The 27,389-nt window shown below is 34.4% G+C and overlaps 1 protein-coding gene across 8 annotated transcripts; it reads right to left on the reverse strand.

The window, feature by feature from the left end:
- Positions 1-897: 897 nt before the first annotated feature.
- LOC101243646 (DNA mismatch repair protein MSH5) lies at positions 898-27,139 on the reverse strand. 8 transcript variants are annotated; one of them, XM_004248506.5, is made up of 35 exons: positions 26,746-27,132; positions 26,538-26,602; positions 25,655-25,686; positions 25,217-25,311; positions 24,998-25,078; positions 24,849-24,921; positions 24,266-24,329; positions 21,341-21,495; positions 21,105-21,206; positions 21,006-21,033; positions 20,873-20,904; positions 20,747-20,804; positions 20,436-20,522; positions 19,982-20,038; positions 16,780-16,881; positions 16,631-16,675; positions 16,078-16,155; positions 15,921-15,971; positions 15,746-15,827; positions 13,004-13,077; positions 12,817-12,916; positions 12,407-12,503; positions 12,240-12,329; positions 12,073-12,137; positions 11,922-11,980; positions 8,078-8,154; positions 7,788-7,874; positions 7,492-7,553; positions 5,955-6,016; positions 4,149-4,202; positions 3,963-4,048; positions 1,629-1,660; positions 1,534-1,557; positions 1,183-1,298; positions 898-1,118 (listed from the first exon to the last, which is right to left on the reverse strand). In XM_004248506.5, exons 1-35 carry the CDS (start codon positions 26,771-26,773, stop codon positions 1,032-1,034), a joined length of 2,487 nt encoding a protein of 828 aa, XP_004248554.1. In that variant the 5' UTR covers positions 26,774-27,132; the 3' UTR covers positions 898-1,031. The 8 variants fall into 8 exon arrangements, 6 of the variants coding, with proteins under 6 accessions (XP_004248554.1, XP_010327308.1, XP_069146246.1 ...); XM_010329006.4 differs by lacking the exon at positions 1,534-1,557 and having other exon boundaries at positions 26,746-27,135; XM_069290145.1 differs by lacking the exons at positions 16,631-16,675; positions 16,780-16,881 and having other exon boundaries at positions 26,746-27,134.
- Positions 27,140-27,389: the final 250 nt, after the last annotated feature.

Genomic DNA, 27,389 nt, shown 5'->3' on the forward strand with positions numbered 1-27,389 from the left:
TTAATTATCACTTAATATAATTATATAAATCCTTTTTAAGACCTAAATTTTCATATACAGTACTATTATTAGTATTATTCAAGAAAATATTCTCTAAACAACATTTCTTGTATGACAAACATTAATTTAACCTTTATTCTACTGAATGGAAGTTCGAGGGAAAAGTCCTTATGTTTGGACCAAATTAAGTAATTTCACAATTTAAACGAGAAATTACATTAATTAATTAATTAATTAATTAATTAATTAATCAGGAACTAATGAAATATAATTTATTTTGAAACACCTCATGCATGTTCTAAAAGTCCTTAAAAATTGACTATATAGTAGGTATATTGTATATAAGCTAAAAAAATGTTACTTTAATGCACGCGTTTCGGCTTAAAATGCGAAATAAATTGTCAACTTGAATCTTTTCTGATTTTTAATTTTAATCCAGGACGCAAAGAACATTTTAAGTGGCTCTCAATTTATATATAACTTGTTAAAAATAATATAAACAAAAAAATTCTAGTTTTGATCTAATAATTAAATTTAAAAAAAGGTCACTATGATAGTCTAGAAAATAAAGATGTTTCTTCATAAATTTATGACCATTGTCATCCTGCAAAACATTTAAAAATTAGAACACATTTTATAGTCGCATTAAATCAATTTCGATAGCGTAGAGTGTATGTTGACCTCTTACCCTACACCTTTGGTGTGGCAGGTATAGAGGTTTCTGTTAGAAGCTACCAAATTGTCAATTGGAATAATCTTTCAAGAGTCTACGAGTGGCATTTGAGAGTAGACACTAAACGAGAGCCATACCGATGGCATTAGTCGCCTTTAACAAACTAGCCAATTTCTTTGCCTTCCATCGCTCAAACATACCGACTTTGCCTTGCACGTTATAAATCCCGGAAATCTCACGGATATAGTTGCATTATTGATAAAATATATCCAATTCACAACTGAATGTCAAAAGAGTATGATAAAATATATCCAATTCACAACTGAATGTCAAAAAAGAGTATGATACCCCCTCCCTTTTAGGATTGGTTAGCAAAGATCTCTTCAAAGAAATGGAGCAGATCACCTTTTTGAGCATCTAAAGCTAGCAACTTCTCCACTGCATCCTGCATCCAATTTGCAAATGGAGTAAAATTTATAGAACTAGTTATTGTTAAAATGATATTGTACCTTGTACTGCTGATCCTGAGCTACTATATCCTCACTGACAAGTCTCTCAACTTGGTTGTCATTCTTGAGAGTATCCAATATTAATGCTGCTCGGGTTAGAACTTCCTCAGGTAATCCTGCAGGAAAAAATGCACTTTGAATTATGATTAAGATAAGCAAATTATACAAGTAGGCGACACCAATGATGCAGGAAAAAATGCACTTTGTATTATGATTAAGATAAGCAAATTATACAAGTAGGCAACACCATTAAAAACGTTACAAATATATGCTGCTCTTATTCTTAGGCCAAAGAGTCATATTTACTGCCCTATCAACATGTGGAACTTTTCAAGCAATGTTTTAACTTACCAGCAAGCTGGGCACAATGCAACCCTGTAGAATAAAAGAGTCCTTTAGAAGTTTATAATTTGCATGTCCCTTCAAGGTACAAAAGTTGCACTTACCATAGCTAAGGAGTGCACGTCCAGGGACCAACCTGCCATGGCATAAAAGAGTAGGTGATAATATCTTTCTCGGAGAAGAAATAACTACAACAAAAAGTTAAAATCTAACAATCTAACATGTGTACATGATAAAAGTTGAAAGAAGATCATCAAACAATGTGTGTAGCCCTTAATTTACTAAAACGAATATTAGAACAGTCATTTGTAAATTAGGCAATGTCAGGAACCTAGAATCAGAAGTGTCACTAAGGTTGAATGTAAAATACCATAACAACAATAACATACCTTTGATCCTACACGTGGGGTCTCGGGAGGGTGGTGTGTGCGCAACCTTACCCCTACCCTATGAAGGTAGAGAGGTTGTTTTCAATAGAATGTAAATACTAACAGCGAAATTTTGGCCAATGACATCTAAGTTTATCCATCAGAAAGGTCACTTCTCCTCAAGTGGGTAAATACAAGTTGCATAAACCAAACTTGCTACATATGTAAGCTAGTTGGAGGACTGGTAATGAACTTGGTGAATATATTTGCAAACTAATCATTATTAAACTTGAAATGATGCTCCTGGGAGCATCATTTTCTAATTTTCACCAAGTGTTTAGTCTATTTCTGTGTTCTTATCTTCAAATGAATACAATATGAAGTGTATCTTGATTATTACACAAGTTTAATCCAACCAATCTCTAAACTCTGATTCTTTGAGTAGCTATTTGATTTATATGAGTTCATTATTAGGCACCACCACTACGGTAATTCAACTGCTGCACCAAATTTTACAATCACATTTTTCCTCTCTTCTAAGACATCAATATTATCTCTGAGTAGAACACTATCCAAAAATACATCATCCATCAGAAAGTAACTCTGCCGAATTTATGTTGTACAACTGAATAATCTATTCGTACATAATCCTTGTACCTTAAGCCTTTCAGTAGAGAGATTCCACATGAAGAATCCAAAAACTAACTTACAGTACTCAACTGGAAGGCAAATAGTTCAGAAGTACCAGTAAGATGCTTCAACTTGTCAACCAACCTCTTTGTTCTTTTGTAATTACTAAGAGCATCCCAAACCTAGTAAGAGCTTAATGAATGGATCCAGGAGAACATCATTACATGTACAATCTATCATCCCGTATCCTCAAGGAAGTCGAGAATATACGCATGTCGTGTACTGACAAAGGCAGATTAACATTGACCCAGCTCAATGGCTAGGAGACATCACAACTCATTAAGGTCCTTCATCTGAAAATATTTAAGTGTGTAAGGCCTGGTTCATTTTCATGGGACAAGCATGTGAAAATCTATTATATAATGGGTGACCGCGAGACTCGAACCCGAGACCTGTGCCTACTCTGATACCACTGAATTAAGACTCTAGCTGTTTTCCCCTTTTTGGTTTTCCAGTCTAGGAGACTAGAACCCTCTTTGGGGAGCAACTAATTCAGATTCGCGCCAAGAGTTCCCCACTTTGAGGGGTTAAACGCTTCCTAAAGAATTGCAGCAGAGAGAAATATGAAAGTTTTTGTGTCTTATTCATGATGTGCAAAGTATTCTGTTCTTATTAGTTTAATATTTGATATGTCGGCCATTGGTCCACATGATATTAACTCAATTTGAAACAAGAGATGGACCAACAACAACTCTGCATCAAGGTCATGTGATTAACACCCTGCATGATTCATTTGTCCATTGCCGTGGTCATCTATGACAATCAAGTCAGGAAAAAACACTATTGAATAGTTAGTTTGCACAACAAACAGACTAACTAGATACTTTTTCATCCTGTGATAGGTGGAGCCAGTAAAAGGGAAAGGATTGGCATTTGGCTTCTCCTTTTTGCACAATAAATAGTACAATGCTAGTCTTCCTATATGATCATGTTATACAGTACCCGAGGGGAGAACAGGTGCAAGACCTGATGAAATAGATCAACATAAATCTCGACTGTTGCAAAGTAAGCATACTTTAATTTTTTTTCTAAAGTAAATAATAAGAAGAAACAAGAAATGAGAGATAGTAATTATACTTCATTGGACCCAAATTAATGAATTAATTTTGAGCTTACACGGGTTAACTTGATCTTATCAATCTACTATCGGTCGGTAACTTTTAAAATTAGAGATATGTATGAATAGATTATATAAAAGTGTCACTGATAAGTAATTGTGGAATTGAAAAAGAAATAAAACAAACTTAAAGAAAACATAGTCAAAAAACAATTTGTTTCAAGTCTGTAGGATCAAATAAAAGGGAAACAAGGAAAAATGCGCATTGTCCCGCAGTAGTTGATTTTAACTTGGAATCAGGTAAAAGTGCAACATGAGCATACCTATAGAGAAATACAATGTCTTCAACATTGGCACAACCTTTATCTGGGCTTAGCACACTCATAGTGTAACACTTGATTCTGTCTGACTGAAATATATCAAAATACGGATCTTCTTGGTTCCAACAACTCAATAAACTTTAAAATGAATTCAAATAAGAAACATCAGGCAAAATCATTAACACATACCTCCAGTAAACAACCACTATCAAATATCTCCGTCAAATGAGTACAAACCAGGACCTGCAAAAGAAATCATTATGACCACAGATTTCCATTAATATAATAGTACACACATTCCAGACATGTAGTGAGGCACAACTTTTTCCAAGAAATTAGGTCATGTTTCCGAGAACCTTTTACGTGGCTACTAAAAATTGAGCTTGAAGCTCTCGAGAGTTGGTGGCTGTTGGTCATCACTACAATAAAAAATCTCATCATGTTGGTTTCTTTCTTCAGAGTTGTGATGTAAGCACTTTGGTTGAGTATCATTTGTAGTGGACATATCGGTTGGTGTTGAGGATGAACTTGTGGAGGTGCTGCTGGAAATTTACTGGGCGATGGCTTAAGCTAGAAATAGCAGTTTTGGAGTGCAAGACGAAGGAAAAAAAGGCATGCTTCATTTCAAGAGCAAGTGAAATTTGACATCTAGAATAGGACAGTGACAGTGTCAAAAGCAGTGTTTTAAAAGACTCTGTTGGGACTCGCCTCGAGGCTCATCCCCAGAGGGGCTCTAGCAAAACGTCCTGAGACTCAAGAGTGGGGCTTAGTTCTTTAAGGCCTACGCCTGACTATACGCCCTAAGCACGTCCAACGCCTAAAGCTCAAGGCTCGCCTAACAGATCTTACATGTGCTAAATTATTTAGTTAACATTGTTGACCCTCATAATTCTTGAATAAATAAATGATACTTAATAGTTTTTTAATTGAGAGTAACGCAAATAGCAAGTTGTAGTGTCACAGCATTACTATTCATAACACTGTGAGGGTGATGACATATTACATTACAGTTCTTTAAAAATAAATATTGCGAAATTTTACTTTTTCACTTTTCATTGGTCTTCATGTTTTTGTCATATGTCTCAAAATTATCATGTTTTATTTAGCTAAGTAATTTTATCTTTATTCATGATGGAGTGATACTTTTAGTATGATACAAGTAAGTTTTCTTTTAGGGGTAAATTATATAGTATGATAATAATAATATATTTTTAGAAATAATGATTCTTTTGTTATTAGAATGTTTAGATATTAAATTATCTAAACTTGTATAATCATGGTAGAAGTTTTATTTTCTATGAGTTTCCTTAATTATATTTGTATTTATTTCAAACTATTGATGTGTTTTTATAATTTTTATAATTTTATATTATTTTGTATATTAAAAATTTAAAGATTCATAGGACTTACACCCCACGTCTCGAGGCTTAGGCCTCGCCCTATAATAAGTAAAACACCCCGCCTCTCGCTCCCACCTTTAAAACACTAGTCAACAGGTTTGGGGTCGGGCAAATTATATTTTGTTGCTTTTCGGGAATTGAGCATTTGGTCCTAAGCATCCATAAAACAATCAGCCTCAAGAAAACCTCAAACAACGCTGACTGGTTTTCCCAGATGAAAAGAAGAAGTTTTGTCGTTAAAGGAAGCAGAAACACTGCTTCTCTTTAAAATCAGTCTGAAATCGTACTATTTGAAGACCAAAAGGGCCTGCCAACAGAGGGCTTAAACTTATTAGAAAAGGGATGCATAAGTGCGTTAACAATTTAATGATGACACAAGCAAACCATACAGTTTGCAAAAAGTAATAAACAACAAGGATGAGGTCCCTTCAGATCTCCAATACAATATCCATGCAGATGACGACTTCTCATATTATTTTGTTGAACCTAAATATGCTAACAATGTTCAACCATTACCATCACAATTCTTACGAGCATTTAGGAAAATCACTTACACTCATCCCTCCTATCTAAACAAAGGGAAGTAGCACCAGACCTTTGGAGGGTCATAGCATGATACAAAGTGATTTATGGTTCCACCAAGGAGACCGATACCATCTGAAAGGAATAAAAAAAATGACTGAGACAACCAACATAAATGGAAATACCTTTGTGCTAAAACGAACTCTACTACTTGATTTGGTTATTCAATCATTTTACAAGAAACAAAAACCTCAAGTCGGCATGCACTAGCACATGAAAAAGACAACTTAGATCACTATGTAATTGGTATTTAAATTTCTATAAAGATCAGTTTGAAACAGCTGGAGTTCAGCATGAACCAGCATATCAATTCAATCGCCGAACTTCGGGGCACAACTTACTTTAGCACTTAAACTACACGAGCGTTTAAATTACTCCCTTAACATCTTTGAAGTAAATTTTTTTCCAACCCTAATACTACAATACCAGTCTCACAGTGGCCAATGTATTACACACGCGCCATTTCATTGCCACATCAGCGCCACATTGAAAATTATTTAAATTTTGAGTTTTTTAATTCTTTTTTGTTTGTTTCTTTCTTATTTATACCATTTTAGAAAGGAAAGGTAAAAAATATAAAAAAATGAGAATTAATTTTAGATTATAAAAATAAAATCTCCAAAAAAGCTAATCAAACTCTACAGATCCTAGACTAGAAAACATTCAATTTTTAGAAGACAATATCAAAATAAATAAATAATAACAATTGAAAAAAGTTTTTTATTTAAGAAAAAATTTTAAAGTTCATCACAACCAACAAACCCTTCCATAGGTAAGATCTTGATGCAACAATAAGATGTTGGCTTTTTCATTTTTTTTCTTGTTCATCACTTGTAAGAAAAAGGAAGAATAATTTGAAATGAAGGACAGTGTGGGGGTGTTTCGAAGAAGAAGAAAGAAGGTGGCGGGGACGTGGGCAAGCATAAGAAGAAGAAAGGGGTGAGGCAGGTGCAGGTGGCAGTGGGGTTCGAAAAAGGAGAAAGAGGGTGCAGGTGGGGGATTGGAGAACAAGAAATAGAGTGGGGGTGGAGGATTTCAAAGAAGGAGAAAGAAGGTGGCGGGTTTGTCGAAGAAGGGAGAGTGGTGCAAGTCTGAGGGCGGCGGTGGTGATAGAGTGTGAGGAAGAAGAAAGGGTGGGGCTTTTGGTGGATAAAGGTGGTGATGGAGTGTGAGAAGAAGAAAGGGTGGGGGCTGTTGATGGATAAAGGTGGTGGGGTGTGAGGAAGATGAAACCTTATTGATTGGAAAGAAAAACAAGAGTCCTAATTGTTTTTTGAAAAAAGAAATTACTTTTTACTCTCTTTTAATTATTTTTTTGCCACATCAGCTGTTCGGGTGGATTTATTCACTTGAAATGAGATTAGGGGGATAAATACTTATTTGTAAAGTTAAAGTGCTAAAGTAAGTTTAGTGGACAAGTTCAGGGGTTTTTTTCATGTATTTACTCTATTATTATGTTTCAGAAGATTTCAACATTTCCATATCAAAGCACATTATAAATGAAAGATTTGGAATCAGAGACAGAAATGCCAAATACTTGAAAGACCAACCTTCTGTGAGGGTGCCTTTACCAAATTCATCCATTAAGCACAAGGACCGAGGACTTGCATGCCTGAAAATGATTTTCACGTGAAATTAGTTACGGATTGTTTATGTGTCTGCACATGTACATATCACATAAATGTGTGTCATTTTATATACTTATATTATACCATGCTGTCAGAAAACATATTGTTGATAATAAACATAGATACATAACTCAGCATTCTGAATTTCAGAATTACTGATCAACCATGGTCTATGTTCAGATGAAATCCTTCAATATGCAAAATTTCTGAAAGAATACCTTAACATGATTCCCACTTGATGAAGATCAATCATAAATGTTGACTGCTCTGCAGTCATAAATTTACTCCCCATGGCACAAAATATCCTGTTTGTCCAGTGTTACTATCACTCTGTCACATATTAGGCAACAACAAGCAGATGACCTAAAATATAACCAATGCAAAGTTGACACTCCTTGGAAATTGTGTCCTCGCGTTGAAGAATGCAGTTGAATATATGTTTTTTACAAGAAAATGGTGTTGTATCAAAAAAAAATTGAACTAAAACCAGTAGAAGAAGTGCAGAAACCTGTCAGTTAGACCCACTGTGGCAGCATCTGCTGGTACATAACTTCCAATGTGGGAAAGGAAAACTATCAAGGCAACCTAAGATATTTATTGAAATGAAAATGCTTAAGTGGATGCAAATATGGAAACTGTATTCATTACAATATAAGTATTTTTAAGATGAAGAAAATTGGTAAACACTGAGGATAAGTGACCTGTTTCATCGGTGTTTACATCATTACGAGTTCGTGAGTGTTCCTTGGTTTGAATCTCATAGCAACCAATTATTAAAAAAAGAATTTCCGGGGGAATTCTTCTCGGTCGGGCTGTGTATCGGTCGGTTCGGTTCGACTTTAAAGTTTATCGGGTTGGCTTATTGGTTATCAATTTGTAGTGATGCTAAACCATTATAGAACCACTAAGATATTAGCTTATCGATTATTGGTTTGTCGGGTTTTGATCGTCATCATTTCGGTTATTGGTTTAACTGTTAAGATTTGACCCAAAAGAAAAAATATTGAAAATCACTTAGAAACAAGGTGACAAATCAAATAAACCATGCACTTGAGTTCACAAGTTACATCTTGCTCAAAAGCAAACACTTTTACATCGCAGAATAATCAAGTATTTGAGACAACAAAAAATAAAAGTAGAAAATTAAACTCTAAGTCGAGGACTTTATATAGAAAATGGTATAAATATAAATATTTAATTTACTATCGGGTTATCGGTTAAACCGTTAAGAACCGATAACGCGATAACAAAAAAATCAAAACCGTTATCAAAACCACTTAACCAATAACCCAAACTATGAACCAATAACTTTTTTACCGGTTTCGGTTCGATTTTGAACAACCTTACTTCTCGGTCTGGAAAGAATACTTTTTTTGCTCTCAGGCACTTTTCCCAATAACATTTGAATTTCCCACTGCCAACCTCTCTCCACACCTCCGGTGGCCCTTCTGACCACCGGAAACGCAATCCGAGTTATCCGATAAAATATTAAGAAGTAGAAAGATGCTAAGAAAGCAGAGAAAGAATTCTGTTAAAGAATGAATGTAGTTATACTTGCAAATATACTTGGAGAGCGTAATTATAGGGATTGATATCAGATTTTTAGGATTTTCCTTTTAATAATTTCCATAGTTTGGATTTGGATTCTATATTGAGATTCAAAAGAAGAAATGTTTCTTCATAAAAATACATCCCATGAGAATGGGTAATAATACAATGATACCTAAGACTAGATAAGGAAAGACAATATTATACAATCAATTCCTAATCCGTTGCATCTTATACAATATCATTCTACTCCTATAGTTAAGCTAGAAAATCAATCAATCACTCAATATAGACGTATGTATACTTGTTACTTCACAGAATAAAAGATCAACTAATCTCCCATACCTTGTCTGTTACAAGTACCTTTTTCCAATTTATACGACTAGAGGAGATGTTCAGAGTTGCACGGACAATCATAGTATAAGATAAACCTTTTGGAGAAAATATGATTGAACATACACTTGGGGATATTACAACAATGACATGACTAGTTCATATTCATGTCATGGATCTACAACAGACACAAAAAATTTCTAAGAAGATTGGACAAAATTTAGAAGAGAAAGAAGGATCTCCAATTTATATTCACTGACCTAGAGAAAGAGTACAGTAAATAATCAAGAAAAGTTTTTTGGAGGGTAAAGAAAACAATTAACACCTAATATATAAATTTCCATATAAATGAAGAAGTGGTTATAAATGTGAGAACTAAGAAGTTACATAGAAGCTTCTAATAGCCATGGGTTTATAAGTCTGTCTTAAATTTGTACTTACTTATCCTAGTTATACAGGGCTAACCAAATAGTACAAAATACGAGTTTCAATTTGTGTTTTACGTGTAGATGATATTGAATTAATTGATGAAACTATAGCTAAGAAGTCGGACAAAAACTGGAACACTAGAGAAACATTCTAGTGAGTAAGTGTTCTAGGATAAGTAGAAATAAGACAGAATATACGCATTGCATGTTCAGCACCATAAGAAGAACAAAGTAAAGTGAAATCAGACAATCACGGTGTCTTAAAAGACATAAGATATGTACGCTCAGTCTTCCAGAGAAATTGGCATGATAGATGAAGATATTAAACGTAATTGAAAAAGGAATGGTTGAAATGGAAGAGTTTTACGAGAATGTCCAAGCGATGGATACCTAATAAAATGAAATCAAGTTTTATGGGATGGTTACCAAGATCAGGACTATCATATGGGAGGATGTTGAGCCTAATGCTTAACATACCCACAAGATGAAGGTTGTAGAAATGCTTCTTGTCTTGTAATAACCATACGGTATCTGGAATCCACTGGTCCAACTGCTCAAGTAATCCATTAAGGGGGAAGCACACCTTTGTGGGGTATAAAAATCCCGTCCATACTCCACCCAACCACACTCTTGGTGATAAAGTTGTAGCAATGTGAATGTTATAATGAATATTCAATCATATACGATTGAACATATATAGAAATAATAAAATTTGACAAATGATGCAAGTAGCTTAGAGGATAAATGAGTCATTTGTGATGATTTCGCCATATCTAATGTAAATCATCCAATTTTTTGGTTGATAAGTATGACTAGCTAGAGTGTAAACCAAAAAGTTGAACTATGGAAAACCCTATAGATTGAGGTTTAATTTTAGTTGAAATAAGATTGAATATATGTGGTGTAAGTTTTGCCAACACAAGAAAAGTGACACTGGACTAGATTGTGGTGCCTAAATACAAACAATTCACATACCTCAGGTTGGTGTTCCCATAAAATGGTACATAGACTCAAAAAGCATAGTTGAAATGAAGAAATACTAGTGGAGTATTATGCTATAGGAGGATACCTACCGAAGTAAAATACAAATTTTATAGAATGTCTGTAAACCGACAAAGATACATGGCAGTAAACATTGGACTTCAAAAGTCCATCATATCCATAAAGTGAATGTATTTAAAATGTATATGTTGAGATGGATTACAGTCATATAAGAACGGACAAAATTAGAAATGACCACATTCGGTAGAAAATACAAGCAGTAAACATAGAGGATAAAGTGAGAGAAGGTCGCTTAAGATGGTTTGCCCACGTCCTACGTCGACTTTCAGATGCACCGGGTTGTGTGTGTGAAACCATAATGACTGTAAGTGTTAAAGAAAGAGGCTAGATAGACCTAAAATCACAAAAAAGGAAGCTGTCTTGAGAGATCTACAGTCTCTTCAAAACCATGCAGATTTGGTGCAACGTAGGGCACACCAGAAGAAAATCATATATGAGATGGATGTTGTTAGAGATTTGTATGCCACTAAACATAGAGGATTTCTAGTGCCAAAGTACCTAAGCTTTAAAATATTGGACTGATGCAGTCTAAAATGGAGCGACACAGCTAGACATGATTCATAGACCTGATTCAATGAGTTTTGAATTGAGGTCGTAGTTGTTGTTGTTCATCGTCTTTAGCTCTAAGTAAAATCCATAATAAAAGGGCATAGGTGGTGAGAAATAGCATATGAAGAATGATTTACAACTATAGAGGTTGTTTGGTTGGGAACAAGTTATCCCACCGTGTATATGGGATAACTTATCCCATCATTCTGGTATAAATAATGGGATAAATAATCCAAGGACTACCTCATACCTCCAACCAAACGCAGGATAAAATAATCCTGCATTTTATCCCGGGATTGTTATACCTTATACCTCACACCAAACGACTCCTAACTGATAGGCAGGTTCTTATTCAGTTTTAGGTACACAAACATTCCAGAGCACCAAATTAACATTGTGTGAAGTGAGAGAAAGAGAGAGAGAGAGTTCTACCTGCTTGATATAGATACTTTTTCCCGAATAATTAGGGCCTGTGATGATATTAATTCTTCCTGGAAAATATATAATGTTCAGCCACAGGATATAGTGCTTGGCAAGAATCGGTGAGATCAAAATGGCTTCTTCAATGGACATTCCACTATACCTTCAAGAGTAATATTTGTGTCGTTGGGAATAAATGTGTCTACAGTCATCTCCTGCAAAACATGTCTGGAAAACGAATATATAAAACAGAACCCCTTAGCAGATGCCCTAATGGTAACCCTGCATTGTAATAAAAAGGATAGTCTCAGTTATTCTCATGTTTCTTACCTTCCACTCCTTATATCAAGCAAATCTTCTGCAGTCAAATTTGGCCTTACATAGTTATTTTGATGTGCAACCAAGGCTAATGCTAAAATGCTACACGGAAGCAGAAAATAAATGTTAAGAGGGAACAGTAGAGAACAAGGAAGAATTCTTTATATCAAAATGCTCACCAGTCAAGCTCAGCTGCAAAACTAACAGCCTTGTGCACATGCACTGAGAACTGAAGAATATGAGACACTAGGTCTCTTGTTATAGCTCTCTCCATATCTTCGAAAAAGTTGAAAAGAGTATCAAAGAAGGAGGAAAATAAAATAAAATACACTACGGATGAAACTCTAGTCAAACTGAATCTGAATATTCGTGCGATAAAAAAGTTTGTGTTTGGCAATGAAAATGTTTCATGGTTTTGGTTATCACACATGGTGATTGCAGGCAGCACTGTTACTTGTCTCCTCGTTACTATTGAACCTTGTTGGAATGAACCATATTCCATTTTGATTTTCTTTTTGGGAATAAGAAGTGCCAAGTCTTTGAGAAGTATAATTGTGAAAGCTAAGGACAAGAAAGAAGGAATACATACCCAGGATTTTATGATATATATCTCCAAGAAGGTTATCCATTTCTTTTGTCTTTGCAGTATGATAAAAGAACCTCCTATGTTCTCCCTCCTCATCAGCAAACTGGACATTTGAGAACCCATTATTAATATAGATCGAAAGACATCTAGTGATTCCATACACTGCTTTATAAATCATACAATGTCATACCGCAAACTCATAGTCCTGAAGAGTCTCTAGCATTTCTTCACCGAGTTTTTCATTGAAAATGCACATTAGGTAACCTGTAAGTGAAATTCACAGATATTGATCACAACAATAGATGCACAGTTTTATCATAGGTTTGATAGTTGTGACAAAGAAGATAGCAAGTAGAAACTCTCTGAAACTGACAGGACTAATGTCAACAGATGCGAGTAAACTTAGCACAGTGAGACAAGATGCATGACATCTCTCGGAACTGGAAAACAATACAGAACACTTTTCCATTTCAGCCAGTTTCTACTTTTTTCATCTTGCTCTGAATCTTTAGTAGGTTTACATATCTCATTACATTCAAGCAGTTTATATAGGTCTCAAATTGCACCAAGGGTGTGACCTAGTGGTCAATGATTTGCAGTTACAACGATGATGCTCCCCCTCCATGTTAGATCATTAAGAATACAAAAGTTATCAGGTCAAGAAACTTTTTTCAGGTTCAGCAGCAACAGCCAAGTATCAAAGATCATCGGGTACTGAATGAATATGTCCCTAATCAACAGTCAGCTATGTAGCTTGCTGTAAAGATGATATGCTAGCTTATACTATCATTTACCTATTCAGATAGATTAGGTATTCAAAATGAGATGCAAATTCTACATTTACTTCGATCACTCAAGTACGATTGCAAAAAGAAAAATAGATCTATTTTTGTACATGAAGTTGTTTAATGTCATTTTCAAGACGGCAAAGATGCCCGAAGAATGGAGAAAGGAGTAGAATGATTCCATTATACAAGAACAAAGGTGACATTCAGAATTATAACAACTATAGTAGTATCAAGCTGCTAAGTCACTAAGATGGTTTGATAGAGGGTGAGGAGGGGCCTGGCTGTTTCTGAGACCTAGTTCGGATTTATGGAGGGACGCTCAACTACAGAAGCAACTCATCTCGTAAGGAGACCAGTGCCAGTACATGGAGAGGAAGGACTTACATAAGGTGTTCATCAACCTGGAAAGCGTTGGAACAAAGTCCAAAGGTAAGTTCTCTAGAGATGATTGGAGGCTAGAGGTGTATATTAGGGTGATCAAGGACAGATGGATCGGAGCAAAGACTCAGGTAAGGATAGTGGGAGAAGACTTAGAGCACTTCACGGTTTTGATGGGGTTGCATAAGGATAAGCCTTTAGCCGTTTTTTATTTGCCTTGGTGTTGGATGGATTGATGCGGCATATGCAAGGTAACGTTTCATGGCATACCTTATTTGTATTTTGTGGATGACATAATTCTGATTGACAAGACTCACCACAGAGTTAACGCTACGCTGGAGTTTGGAGATAGACCCCAGAGTCTAAAGGGTTCAAGTTGATCAAGATCAAGTCAGAATACTTGAAGTACAAGTTTTGTGATTTAACAGTACGATTGGCGTTAAGTGCGGCTTGATACACGGTCATCCATAAAAGAGAGTTTCAAGCATCTTGAGTCTGTAAGATACAACGATTGGTAAGTTCAATTATCTCACAATGACTAGACTTGACATTTTAGTTCATGTGAGTATTGTAAGCCAGTTTATGGACTCTCCCAGTGATTTTCATTAGGATATCACTGTCCACATCCTTCAATACATAAAATCAGCCCCAAGCAAAGGACTACTCTTTGAGGATCTAGGCATATGAGCAAGTTATTGGATACATAGACACTAATAAGGCAGGATCACCTTATGATAGACATTCTATGTCCAGATATTGTGTTTTAGTAGGAGGTAATTTGGTGTCTTGGAGGAGAAAGAAACAGAATGTCGTTGCTCGATCTAGTGTATTAGCAGAATATTGAGAAATGGATGTGGGCAACTTGTATGCTAGTTTGGATCAAATCATTTCTAAAAGAGTTGAAATTTGGAAAAATCACTCAGATGGATATGTGATAATCAAGCAACCCTTCAAGTTCCATCAAATCTAGTGTTCCATGAAAGGAAAAAAGGTTTTGAGATAGACTCTCACTTCTCTAGAGAAATATTGTTATAAGAATGGTGAAGTCCAACAACTAGCTTGCAGATCTTTGCCAAGTACCTCAATTATCTAAGTATTAGTTACAATTCAAGCACGGTACATATGATTTATATGCACTAGCTTGACACATACACACACACACACATTCTATATATATATAGGGCTCAATGTAAGACAATAGTTAACATGCAACTCAATAATATTCTCCTATGCCTTCATTTTTCATAGCAATAGTATCTTCCATGTACCCTTCAGGGTGGCCCTATGGTTTGAACTAGGGACTTCCAATGTTGGAGGTCTCAAGTTCGAAACCTCTTGCTAGCAAAAGTAAGGGGTTTGCCTTCTGGGTCAAGCTCGTCGCACCAGGCTTGCCTAGTGCGGGCTACCTCTCCTATGTGGTTTGCGAGCTATTGCATAGGAGTGGGGGTTTTACCCTGTGTGCACCCAAAGGGTAGCGGTTGCGGGTTTCCTTGTCATCAAAAAAAAATAGAGTATCTTCCATGTTATATTAAACTGCCTAATCAAAAGCAAATAGCTGTCAACATTCTTAAGGTATGGCCAAGTTCCTAAAAAAGGGAAAAGGATTTAAAAGATAGATACAGTTTAATATACAAGTGAGAGTGATACCTGAAAAAGGAAGCACCCCAAGGATCTAATTGGGCATCAGCAGTTATCAGTTTAAAAGTTGAATCACCATAGTAGGTAAAAAGTTATTATAACTATGAAACATTAAAGGGTGAACAGACCTATCTGATGTAAGTAAATGATAGAAGGAAGCCCCTTGTCTTCATACATGCAAGGAAGTCGTGCAAGTTCCAACGCCAAAACCTGCAAAGAACTACTAATATCAAATTCAATAGCGAGCAGCCTTAACTTCAACAGCAAGTGGTTTAAGTTGAGAAAAATCAGAAGTTAGAGAACCTCTTCCAGAAATTCTGGCAATCCCTCATATATCTGCCTCAGTTCATCCAGCTAGACAAACAAGATTACACTCATAATGCCATAAAGAAAAAGATGATGCCAAAACCAATGCAGGGAAGATATTAAACCCACAAGTTACTGCAGCAGCATACCCTACCTCATCACAGAAACCCTCTTTTACTATTGTCTCATAACCCTTCTCTTTACTTCGATCAACATCAATGACACCAATTACCTGCACATTACAGGCACACACACATGTAAAAAAGCTCCTGATGGAGTGGTAATGGTACTATTACTACCCACAAGAAATTAGACATATCTTTATGAAAGAAAGGAGGAGTATGGGTGAAAATCAAAAATCATTTGGCTTGATCATAATTCAATATCCAATATAAAATGTCACTGATTGAAGAAGTTCTCACATCCCAGAATATGAGTCGCCAGATTTCCTTACCTAAAACCAGAAAATAAATGCATTCTTGGGCAGAGATGGAGGTCAAACTTATGGAAATTTTCTAGAAGAAAAGCAATGCTCATTTATCTTTTTGGCTTCTCCGTAGTATCAAGTTGCCAATTTTGGACGATAAAACAAAAGATTTTTCTACATAGATTTCAAACTTCTATTTGTGAAGCTATTCCTACCCAATCAAGTCACAGTGTAAGAGCCTTACATATTGTAACTAGTATTATACCAATACGATACTAACCAATTCACAGACATAGGCTAGATCAACTGAAATGAAAAATCCAGCCTGCATAAAGAGAAAGCTGAGTATGTAGATAAGGACGGTTGTAAAATATAGAAACCATAGTGGAATATATTAATTATGGTGAAGTTTAAACATTAATTAGATACCCTCTCAATAATATCCAGGTCCAAAGACGTCAACTCTTCTAGCAGAGATCCAGAAATGCCAACTTCAAATATTTTGCTTATATGCAGGAGAGCGCACACACTCTGCATGAAATTGAATTCTCAAATCTGGGTAAAGCATACTAATGGGGACTAATAAAGCAAGTAATAATCTAGATTTAGAAGCAAAAAGGTTATCCCCAAAGGGGACAAAGGAAACGACAATGACACTCCTATCTCATCTGATGTGCTAGTTTGAGGTCAAAGACTTAGAGCCCGTTTGGTTTAGTTTTTAAAAAAAAAAAAGAGTAACTTTTAAGTCAAAAAAATAAAAAGTTACACTTAAATGACTTTTGAGGCAAAAAAATAAAAAATAGGGAGAATCCTACTTTTGGTTTTTAACTTTTATTTGAGTCATTATAAACTTATTTTTAACATTGTCAATCACTCTCAAAAGCTAAATGTTACTTAAACATAGGTTTGACCAACTTTAAGTCAATCCAAACAAGCTATAAGTAGACCTTTGAATATGCAATTTGGGATAAAGATTTCAAATCAACGTTTGGACATGCAACTTGAAATTATGATTTCAAATCCCCAATTCTCCAAAAGAAAAAAACACGATTTGGGATTCCAAAAAGAATTTAATTGTAGAACTTGATATTTTGTAAAATAAGGACACATCCTTTTAAATTTTTCCAAAAGACTCGTGCTCGGCGTAAAGAGATTGTATGTACTATGTAAAGGAATTACATTAAAGAATAACTAGTTACTACTATTATTGACTAGCAGATCTTTATAAAATCATATATATATATATATACACACACACAAAAGAGAACCTTAGGCCCTCCTACGTGGCGCCATCACAAACAAGGATTCCGTTTTAGTTTATTAATTTCCAAAACTAGTCTTCCCCTTTCATGAATAGTTGTGACTTTTAAGAAAAGTTGTGACTTTTAAGAAAAGTTGTGACTTTTATGAAGAGTTGCGACTTTTATGAAAGATGGTGGTGACCAATCTAAAGGGTTGTGACTTTTCCAAAGAGTTGTGACCTTTCCGTAAGGCACAATAAGCATTTGTTCACACTACCCTTTGTTGTCTATAAATAAAGGGATTTCCTCTCATTTTGAAACAACAAAAATTATGAACTTTTTCTTCTTCTTCTGCACAATTAAATATTCATGTACTTTAATCTTGTTGAGTGGCTTCCTAACACCATTGTTTTTGTATCAATACGTTGGTGAATAAAATCATTTCATCCTGAGAGGATCTAATTTTTTGAACCCCAAGTATTAGAGGGGAGTAATTTTCTTAAGGGGACACTGTACATTCAGTGGACTCGATTTTTTCCTTTCTATTTCATTATATTTTTACACATCCTGGTAATTTTTTTACAGTCATTAATATGCTTATGATATTAATTGTTATTTCTGAGTACATATTTTAAACTCGGGTGTTTATGTTCCTTCGAAGTTATTGTGTCCAGTTATATCAAACATATACAAATTGTGCAGAAAATAATCATTGTACTCAATTCCAAGAATTCATTTTTTTATATTTTATATAAAATTCTATAACTTAAAATTAATACATATAAGCTTACATACTATAATCTTCATGATGGAGAATATATATCGAAAGAGATATGAGGACTTAGGCATGTCTAAAAAGAAGACTATTTTTTCATGGCTTTTTTGCCCATCATAGATGGAATAGTTTTTTGATTATCAGTTGAATGACAATTTCTTTTATTTTTCAATGATTATATTCTAGTTCCTAAATAGTAGTAAAAATGTCTGTTTAAATTCTATATTTTTCAGTTCTAAATAATAGTCTTTAATATATAGATAGATAGAAAGATGAAAAATACAAATCATAGTTAAACTTAATAAGAGAATTAACATTACCACTAATAATTATTGCTTTGAACTTGGAATCTAGTCTAGTTTGAATAAATAATTAAAAAGATGAAAAACACAAATCATTGTAATTAGTAATAAATGAGGCAATTACAAGTCATCTTAATAATTTATTGCTAATTCATTCATATATAATAACACACTTTTAATATCTTAGTAATAATAAATCAAATAAATAAAATCAGTGGCATTAATCAAATAAACGGGGGGTCACTCTTTTCATATGCCAGTAATTATTCTAGGATATACATGTACAATTAAAATATTCACATTCCAAACATTTAATTATTTGTTTATATTTTAATTAAGAATTAATTTAAGAAAATGCAAAAGTCATCTACATGTTTATTAAAATGATACAATTTAACATTTAAACTAAATAATTAAATGCTTTTATAACATTTTAATTTATAGTAAGGGTAAAATTGTAATTCAACTTTTAACTTTTTTGTTCTCTCTTATAATAATATATGATGATTAATAATTCTTTAAAAGTACAAATATATATATAAGAAAAATTTAATGAAATATGATTCTATTATGTTCTGTTTTTTGTTAAACTTTAAATCTAGATGAAGCTCATCTTTAAACTTTTCTTATTGCATCCAAAAGTTTTGGTGTTGTCTTTTCTAATTGCACCATAAAATTGTGAAGAGTTCTAATGCAAGTGTTTCTTTACATTTAACTAGTGCAAAAGGTATTGTATCATCATCAACTTTATCATCAACATTGTTTTTCCAATGATATCCACAGTTTGTTCTAAGCACTGTACATCTTAATATACATTATTTCCACCCATCCAATAGGGTTATTAACGTCCACTTTATTGCGGTAACCGAGATCATGAATCATGATTTCAAGTTCATGAATGACGTTTTCACAAGTGGATTCTTTCAAATTCTTTGAGATTTCGGTGTGGAAACACTCTTTAAATTAATAATATTAATTTATCGATTAAATAATATCTCTACAAAATAATAATATTTCATGATCCCGCTTATAGTTATTTAAAGAGGTTTTACTGTACATCTAATGACCAGTGATAAAATGCTTAGCGAGTATAATGCTCAAACTCAGGTAAATGATGAAGGGCAATAAACATGCAATGCTACTTTTCTAGTCTAAACAAAAAACTTGAATGAAACTTTAGACATGGCACTCCCATGACCCAACATACATCTATGTTTGTTCCTAAATATTGTACTGCTTTAGCTCAAATGGCATATAATTATAAACTTCAAATACTTTGAAGTAGAAATCTTGATGGATGAGAACATATCTACCTTCAGAAAAGCTGACCAGTCTGCACTTGTAGATATAGAACTTGGAGAGTTGAATTTCTGCAGAAGCAAGGAAAGGAGGAAAAAAATAAGAAACAAGATGAAAAGAGAATGAAAGCTAATAATAACACAATGCTTTCAAACTCTTTACAAAGAGAGTACAACTTGCATCAAACAGACAATCAGTTTCTATCAGGCTTGAGGCATGTACAGAAAAGCCCATCTTATATGCACACAAATTGAAGAAATAGATTGTGATTTAGTTTGATATACTTCTATGCATTTGGAATAAGAAAATAGTTCAAAATTTGAACAAACAGAAGGTTTCGTCCCACTATGAATTCCATCCTCTTACTTATTCTGAAAGACTGTTTCTTTGACTGACACTACAAGAAAACACAATGACAGAACTTGGAAAATAAGTACAAGGAAGAGAAAAAGACAAAGGAAACTGAACCTTGAGAATGCGGGGAATATCTTTTACAGACTTCAGTGTTTCACGTAAAGAGACCGAAACTTCTTCAGCGGACAGGAAGAAAGATATCTTCGAAAGTCATGGGGAAAAGAATCATTTTTATGTGTTTTATAATTTTAAAATCAATTTCACAGGAAGTCACAATGTTTCATGGTTATCGGTGTTTCAAGTTTTGAGAGTGCCCAACAAAAAATATAACCCTCTTCTATTCAGATCCTGAATTTGATGTAAGAAAAACTTTTCAGTTGCAGTACTGAAAATGGTTTCCATGTCAAAAAGTTTGGTAAGGATACAGTATCAAGACGCCGATTCAGGTTATCAAGATCCAATATAGGCCTCAGAAACCAGTTCCTGGTGAAAGATAACTATTAGACCAGAAGGAATCAAGTCCACATCACACTGTTTCAAACAAAACTAACCTCAAGAGACGTCTACCCATTGGGGTTACACACTGAGAAAAGTAAGCAAATATTAGTCCAATGTTATTTCACAGCATCTTAAGGGCCACCAAAGCAAATGGCTACAGATTTAAAACTGCCATCATCCTCAAACCTTATTCATCATCCCAAATACAGAGAACCTGCATAAGATTTTTGATTAGTCAAAACTTCCATGGTTGACTAAACATAGAGAGTGTGGTGCATCATTAACCCTTCTTTTGCTCTGCCTATTCCCATATGGCTCGGATGCTTGTCTATTTGGAATATTTGTAATGCTTCATGAGCAGCTGAATCAACTTTGAGAAATTTGTCACTTAATGTGATAGTCAAGGAACAACAACATTGCACAAATTTTATCCCAGATGCAAAACAGAGACATATGAATACGGAGAGAAATGAAATAAAAAAGGATAAGTAATTCCAGAAAACTTATAGCTTAGAAGATACAGAGAAATCTCGCAAATGCAGTCAATTGCAACTGATGCACTCCCACATTCATTTAGTTCAAGGGTGTCTATGATCCGCTCATTTTCCAGCACAGCTAACAGGCCCCCACTTGCACGAACTTGAACATCACTGCTGACGTCCATCATAGAACTTAGCTGCAATTTCGGAAAGAGACAAATCTTTAGACTACATTTGTTGAAACAGAGATGTAACCTACTAAGCGACCAAAAAATAAGATTGAAGTAAGCAATTGAACCATCATTCATTCTTTGCTAGAATATTTTATGCATAGCTAATTTGTTTTTGATAAAGGTTTACGCCTAACTAAAGTAAAAGATACTGCACCAGAAAAAACATATCCTAAACACTCGCAGACCTGAATAACCTAGATATCAGGCTTGAGTTGCCAATCACGAGATCGAGCAACTAAATTTGCAGTTAAAGAAGACAACAAAATGCTACTGAAGCAAAACTGGAAACAAGGATATCAGCCAAGTGTTAGATTCTTAACACTGTATATTGATAGTTTTGTACTTGAAAGCAATTATTGGGATAATATTGGAAAAGAAGGAGCTTCTATAGCAAGACGAAGGATATTGGTGAAGTCTACTTGCTATGGGCACAGAAATTTGCCAAGATAAACCCCATAGAGTTTAAGGTCCAAATGAAGTCAAGTGTTAGTTTTGATGCCACTGCAGTTCCTGATATTTCTTTTTCCAAAATATCAGTTCACCATATAATTAACTATTTCTAGTTAATGATTAGTTAAATTTCTAACTGCATTCAACATCTGTATAAAACATCCCTACAGTATACTATAAAATAAACTTTTATTTTTCAGAAATCGTTCAAGATAGTACAACGACGATGAAGATGTTACTCATAGGATTAAAGTTGGATTGTTGAAGTGGAGAAGTTCCACCGGAGTGTTATGTGATAGAACGACGCCTACCAGAGTGGAAGTTAAATTCTATAGAGCAGCTATAAGACAAGCAATGTTATATGATACTGAATGATGGGATGTTAAACTCCAACATATCCACAAGATGAGTGTTGCAGAGATGGAATGTTAAGATGGATGTCATACCAGATTACATAAGATTTAAAACGACCACATTCACCAGAAGTTAAAAGTAGCACGTATTGAGGGTAAAATGCAAGAAGATTGCCTGAGATGATTTGGACATGTTCTGCATCGGACCTACCGATGCACCAGTCTATAGGTGTGAAATTATGATTAGTGTGAAGGTGTTCAAAGGGGATAGGGTGGACCTAAAATCACATGGAAGGGAGTTGTCCTGAGAAACCTGCATATGTTTGGCATCAATATAGATGTAGCTAAAATAGGCACAATGGAAGAAAAATATCAATTTAGTGCTTGCTACTAGTTGAGGATTGGTTTTAGACTTTGTAGAGAACTTCTAACATTACTATTTTATTATTATTATTTAACTTATTTATCAGCTTTATTTATTTAGTATAAAGATGATGTAAATGAGCTTGAATGGAAGTGGGAATTCATATAGCCGACCCCAACTTGTTTAGGACTGAGGCGTTGTTGTTGTTATGTTGCATTTTATTGCATCAACAATCATAAAAAGAACTCATTGCACATGCATGAAAGTATTGAAGTAGTTAAGTATCAAAGCATCCAAAGTAGGCTGAGATAAAAGTATGTTGTAAGATAAGATTGTTGTAGACTTCTGGACTAAAAGTTGAGTATGTCACTTGTTCTTAATACTTCACAGAACCTTATCCACAATGCAGTTCATAATATTTTCTAATTGTATAATCCCCTCACATGGAGCCAACAACTCCAGGTTATGTTGTGAAGTTCTACAAGATCAGCAAAAACTAATTGGAAATACATCTAGTAATATTAGATTGATGAGAACAGATGAGTAAATTGGGAGCATATGTGTACCAAAGTTCTTATACGAGTGTAGATCAACAATTTGAAAAAATGAAAATATTTAAGATTTGACAGGTGATTCTAGCAATCCCAATAATCAACAGAATTTTCTAACGATTCAATGAACCTGGGTCATTTTAATCCAAGTATCGATGGCAACAATACAACTGTATTGTCAAAGAAGAGATGATTTCCTACAGTTTTTATCAGATAGCAGGGACACTAAAGCATGTGCTGAAGATAAAGATGCTTTCTGATAAGTATTGTCCAAGGGAGAATTCTTCCCTTGTCTTCAATGTTATTTGTATTTTGGCTAAGAACTTCTAACTTACACAAACGTTGTAATTGGTAAATGATGACATGGCTCTGGAAATCCATATGACCATCCTGCTTATATCCAAGTCATGTTTCCTCTAAGAGCTGCCTTCTCCTTTTGTTTCTCTTTCTGAGGCATGTTGGGCAATGACAACCAAGACAATGTTTCCAAACATCACGGACCAAGTCAGCAACAATAAAAGAAGGTAGGGATTACTATGTTTACTCATTCTTTCTCGCTCTTAATCATTCTAGTAATACCGTTCTTCTACAAATGCTCTTGTTAAATACGAATGTGTAAGTGTTAGTACGCACCTTTCTTTACAAGTGTAATGAGTTACTATGCACCTTACCACTCCCCTCGAATTGGAAGTATCAATCAAACCTATCCCCACTTTGCTAAAAGATATACTGGAGAATCCATATTGCATGATCATTCACTTGAAGAACCTATAATATTTATATGTATGTGGGTTCATAAGTACTATTCTTAGTTGTAATTGTTACAGATTGAACAGAAGATATTGTTGTCTCAGGAAGTTATCAAACCAAGGTGGTAACCATAGGACACCATATTTGGCAGAAACAACAATATAGCACCTAGTGTAACCACTCCACTCCTTGTGTCAACAAGAAGAAACACGTATTCAGAGAATATAAAGATGCATAGAATTGAGGCAGTAACCCGTTTGACTCACAAAAGCAGTTCTCTCTTTTATGTTCAAACCATCATCCATCCCTGTCACTTGAAGGTACATCAATCTGTGATCCAAAAACAGCCTCCATGATAAAATTCTCAAAAAAAACACTGAGAAACAGGTCAATCCATAAAATCACAATGCTAACCTATAAGTTGATGAAGCAAATTAGAAAAGATAAATATGGTGTGCATTGATTCCCTCTACCATGGTAATAATCTACCTATAGAACTCCATATGCAAGAGAAGAACATTTCAATCCTAAGGCTGACCTCCCCTATGAAAAAAGAAAGATAGAAATCCTACTTCTGAAATTATCCACTACCGAATATGTTCCTAAGGTACTTTACTGTCCAATGAACAACTGAAAGGACACTGAGATAGTTTGTGTCATGTAGTAGTTATATCAGCCCGTACAAACATTTATAGTGACATCTGAATCTCATATGATTTACCAGATAATTACTGCTTTTAATGCACCAACTTCCAATGCCAGAACTATATTCAACTTGGACGAGCAAACAAAAAGAATGGGAAATAAAGAAAATGAAATCTGTGGAAAAACTCTTCCACTGTTTCATACCTATGCCATGCTTGCTCATGGCTAAATAATGAACTTTTCACAAGCTTTACAGAAGGAGCATCACTTGTACCATCTGTGTCACATCAGAGTATATATAATGTTTCCACAAGTAGAAAGATCAACATGCCAATAATAATCTGAACACATACCACTTCTCTGTAAGGCTGCCAAAAATGATTCCTCACTTTTAGTACTGGTATAGATTGTTCCAGGTTTAGCCTGATATTTAACTGAAAAGAGTCCAACTTTCAGCGAACGTCATATAAAATGCATAAGATAAGAAATCAAGTTTACTTTATAGAAGTTTCTATCGAATATTCTCTGGGAGCTTTAATGCTTCCTCAAGAATGTAAAACAAGAGTTCATACCCATATCAACCAAGGAAAAATCATGACTTCCATCTTCATAGATTTCCAGCACATGGAGTTGGCGTGCACTGGCATCGTAATAGGAAACTCCAATCCTTGAAGAATAGTTTAATTATTAGTCAAATACTAATTCAACATTCAACTCTATTGCTAGCATCTCTTTTTTGTTTTCCCGTCCTACAGGCATTTTTTTCACAATCAAGCTCAAGAAAAAGATTTCCCTTTCCTTTTATTGACTGTTTCTCCCTCTTATTTTTACTACAATATCAATGATACAATCCAATTATCAGATTGAGTCTTGTTTTCAAAGATATATATAACATATGAAGATGGTGTATATCGTTATTATCATTGTTTCTCTCCCTTAAGTCCATTCATTCATGAAGGCCCCAAAGCAACTGCCGACATTTTAACAGAATCGTAAACGTCATCAATCACCTGTGTCCGTGCATAACACATGCCATATAAACCTGCATTACGAGCCACAATGGAAAAAATTAAATATGTTTGGTCACTTGTAATTGTATATCATTAGATTGAATGTAAGAAAGAGAACTGGGATTTTTCAAGTAAAGCTTCAAGAAGTGAAATAGCAAGCATGTTCTGCCTGTGAGTGTAGCAAGCATCAATATTGTTGTTCCAAAACATAATAAGCATAATTCTTGTGAACATCAAGTAAATCATTACCACCATGCAAAGACTTGAAAATGATAAACAGAAGACATTGAGTTTCAACTTTCCAAAGTGAGTGGTAAACAAAAAGTTACATCATATCTATTAAATTATCATCTAAAACAGACTTTTCAGTTATCAACAAACAGGCAATGGAAGTTAAACTTATCGTGCTATGTCCTGACAAGAACTTTCAAATGCTTTAGTTTATTTAGCAATGTAAAATTGGACGATCCACGGGCTAAAATTTCTCAGATATTAAATTAACATATAACATGAACTTATAATAAAGCCTCATTTGTTGATTCAAACAACATTTGATTATTTAACTTCTCTATAAACAGACACAATAACAATCTATAGTAATTAGGACTAATCCAATATCTGCTTTCTCAAGCAGATTTCTGTATCTACTCGCTGAACAGATGCTTACTTACATAATGCAATGTAGGATCAGTACATTAATGAGGTAGTTGACAACTAATTTTAAAATTGGCTTATCCATGTACCCTGTCCACAACACCAAACAGATGACAAATTTGTCTTAAACATGTATTAAACATAGATGCTCAAAAGTCAAATACATTCTTCTTTCTGCAAAGCAATTTTCACAGGTTATGAACTCCAAACAAGCTTGTTATGTACTTACCATGGACTCTTCCTCTTCTGCCAATTCAGGTATAGATGATCTTATCTGCGATTGCTCGTTACCATCTTCACACATGACAGTTCAAAAACACAAAAACAAATTGCATGAAATAAAACTTTAGCTATAGAATAATACATCAAAAATGCAGATAGATAATCGAACAAACTTAATTGTGAGTATGAAAGTGTAGCAAATGATTATTTGTTACCTCGATCATGTGCAAACGACGCCTCCATTTGTGGAATCTATAGTACGTAGGGTTAAGCAGGAAAGCGAGTAAATGCAGAAGCGAAATTTCAGTGAGAGCAAATGGTAGTGAGGGAGAGGAAATGGCGGGAATGCGTAAAATCGGAGGGGTTTGTGACTATCATGGACTTGGGATTTGAATTTATAGAGAAAAAGGGGAATATATATAATTGGTACTGACTATACCGGGTACACTGGCAGGCCGTTTATGGTTCAGTTTGGATGGTTTTGCACTAAAATCAAAATCAAATTAATTTTGTGGGTTTTTAATTATCAAAAAACAAATCATCAAACTATATAAATGGTATAATACATTCAGGACCCATTTGGTAGGCGGTATTAGGTAGAATAATCTATGGATTAAAATTTAATTCAGCTAATACATTGTTTGATTACTTCATCTAATTTAGTCCATGAATTGCTTATCCATCATATGTGGTATTATCTTATCCCTTAGAAATGGAGGGATAACTAATTCAAGGTTTGTTAAACATTGGATAAGATTCATAAATGACTAAACTAACCCTTTGTTCCTTTTTTTTAAAATTTCTTTTGTAATTTAATTTCCTTTTTATTTATATTATAGTGGTTATAAATGTTCTTTTT

Source organism: Solanum lycopersicum, chromosome 10 (assembly GCF_036512215.1).
Source record: "Solanum lycopersicum chromosome 10, SLM_r2.1".
Taxonomy (NCBI): Eukaryota; Viridiplantae; Streptophyta; class Magnoliopsida; order Solanales; family Solanaceae; genus Solanum; species Solanum lycopersicum.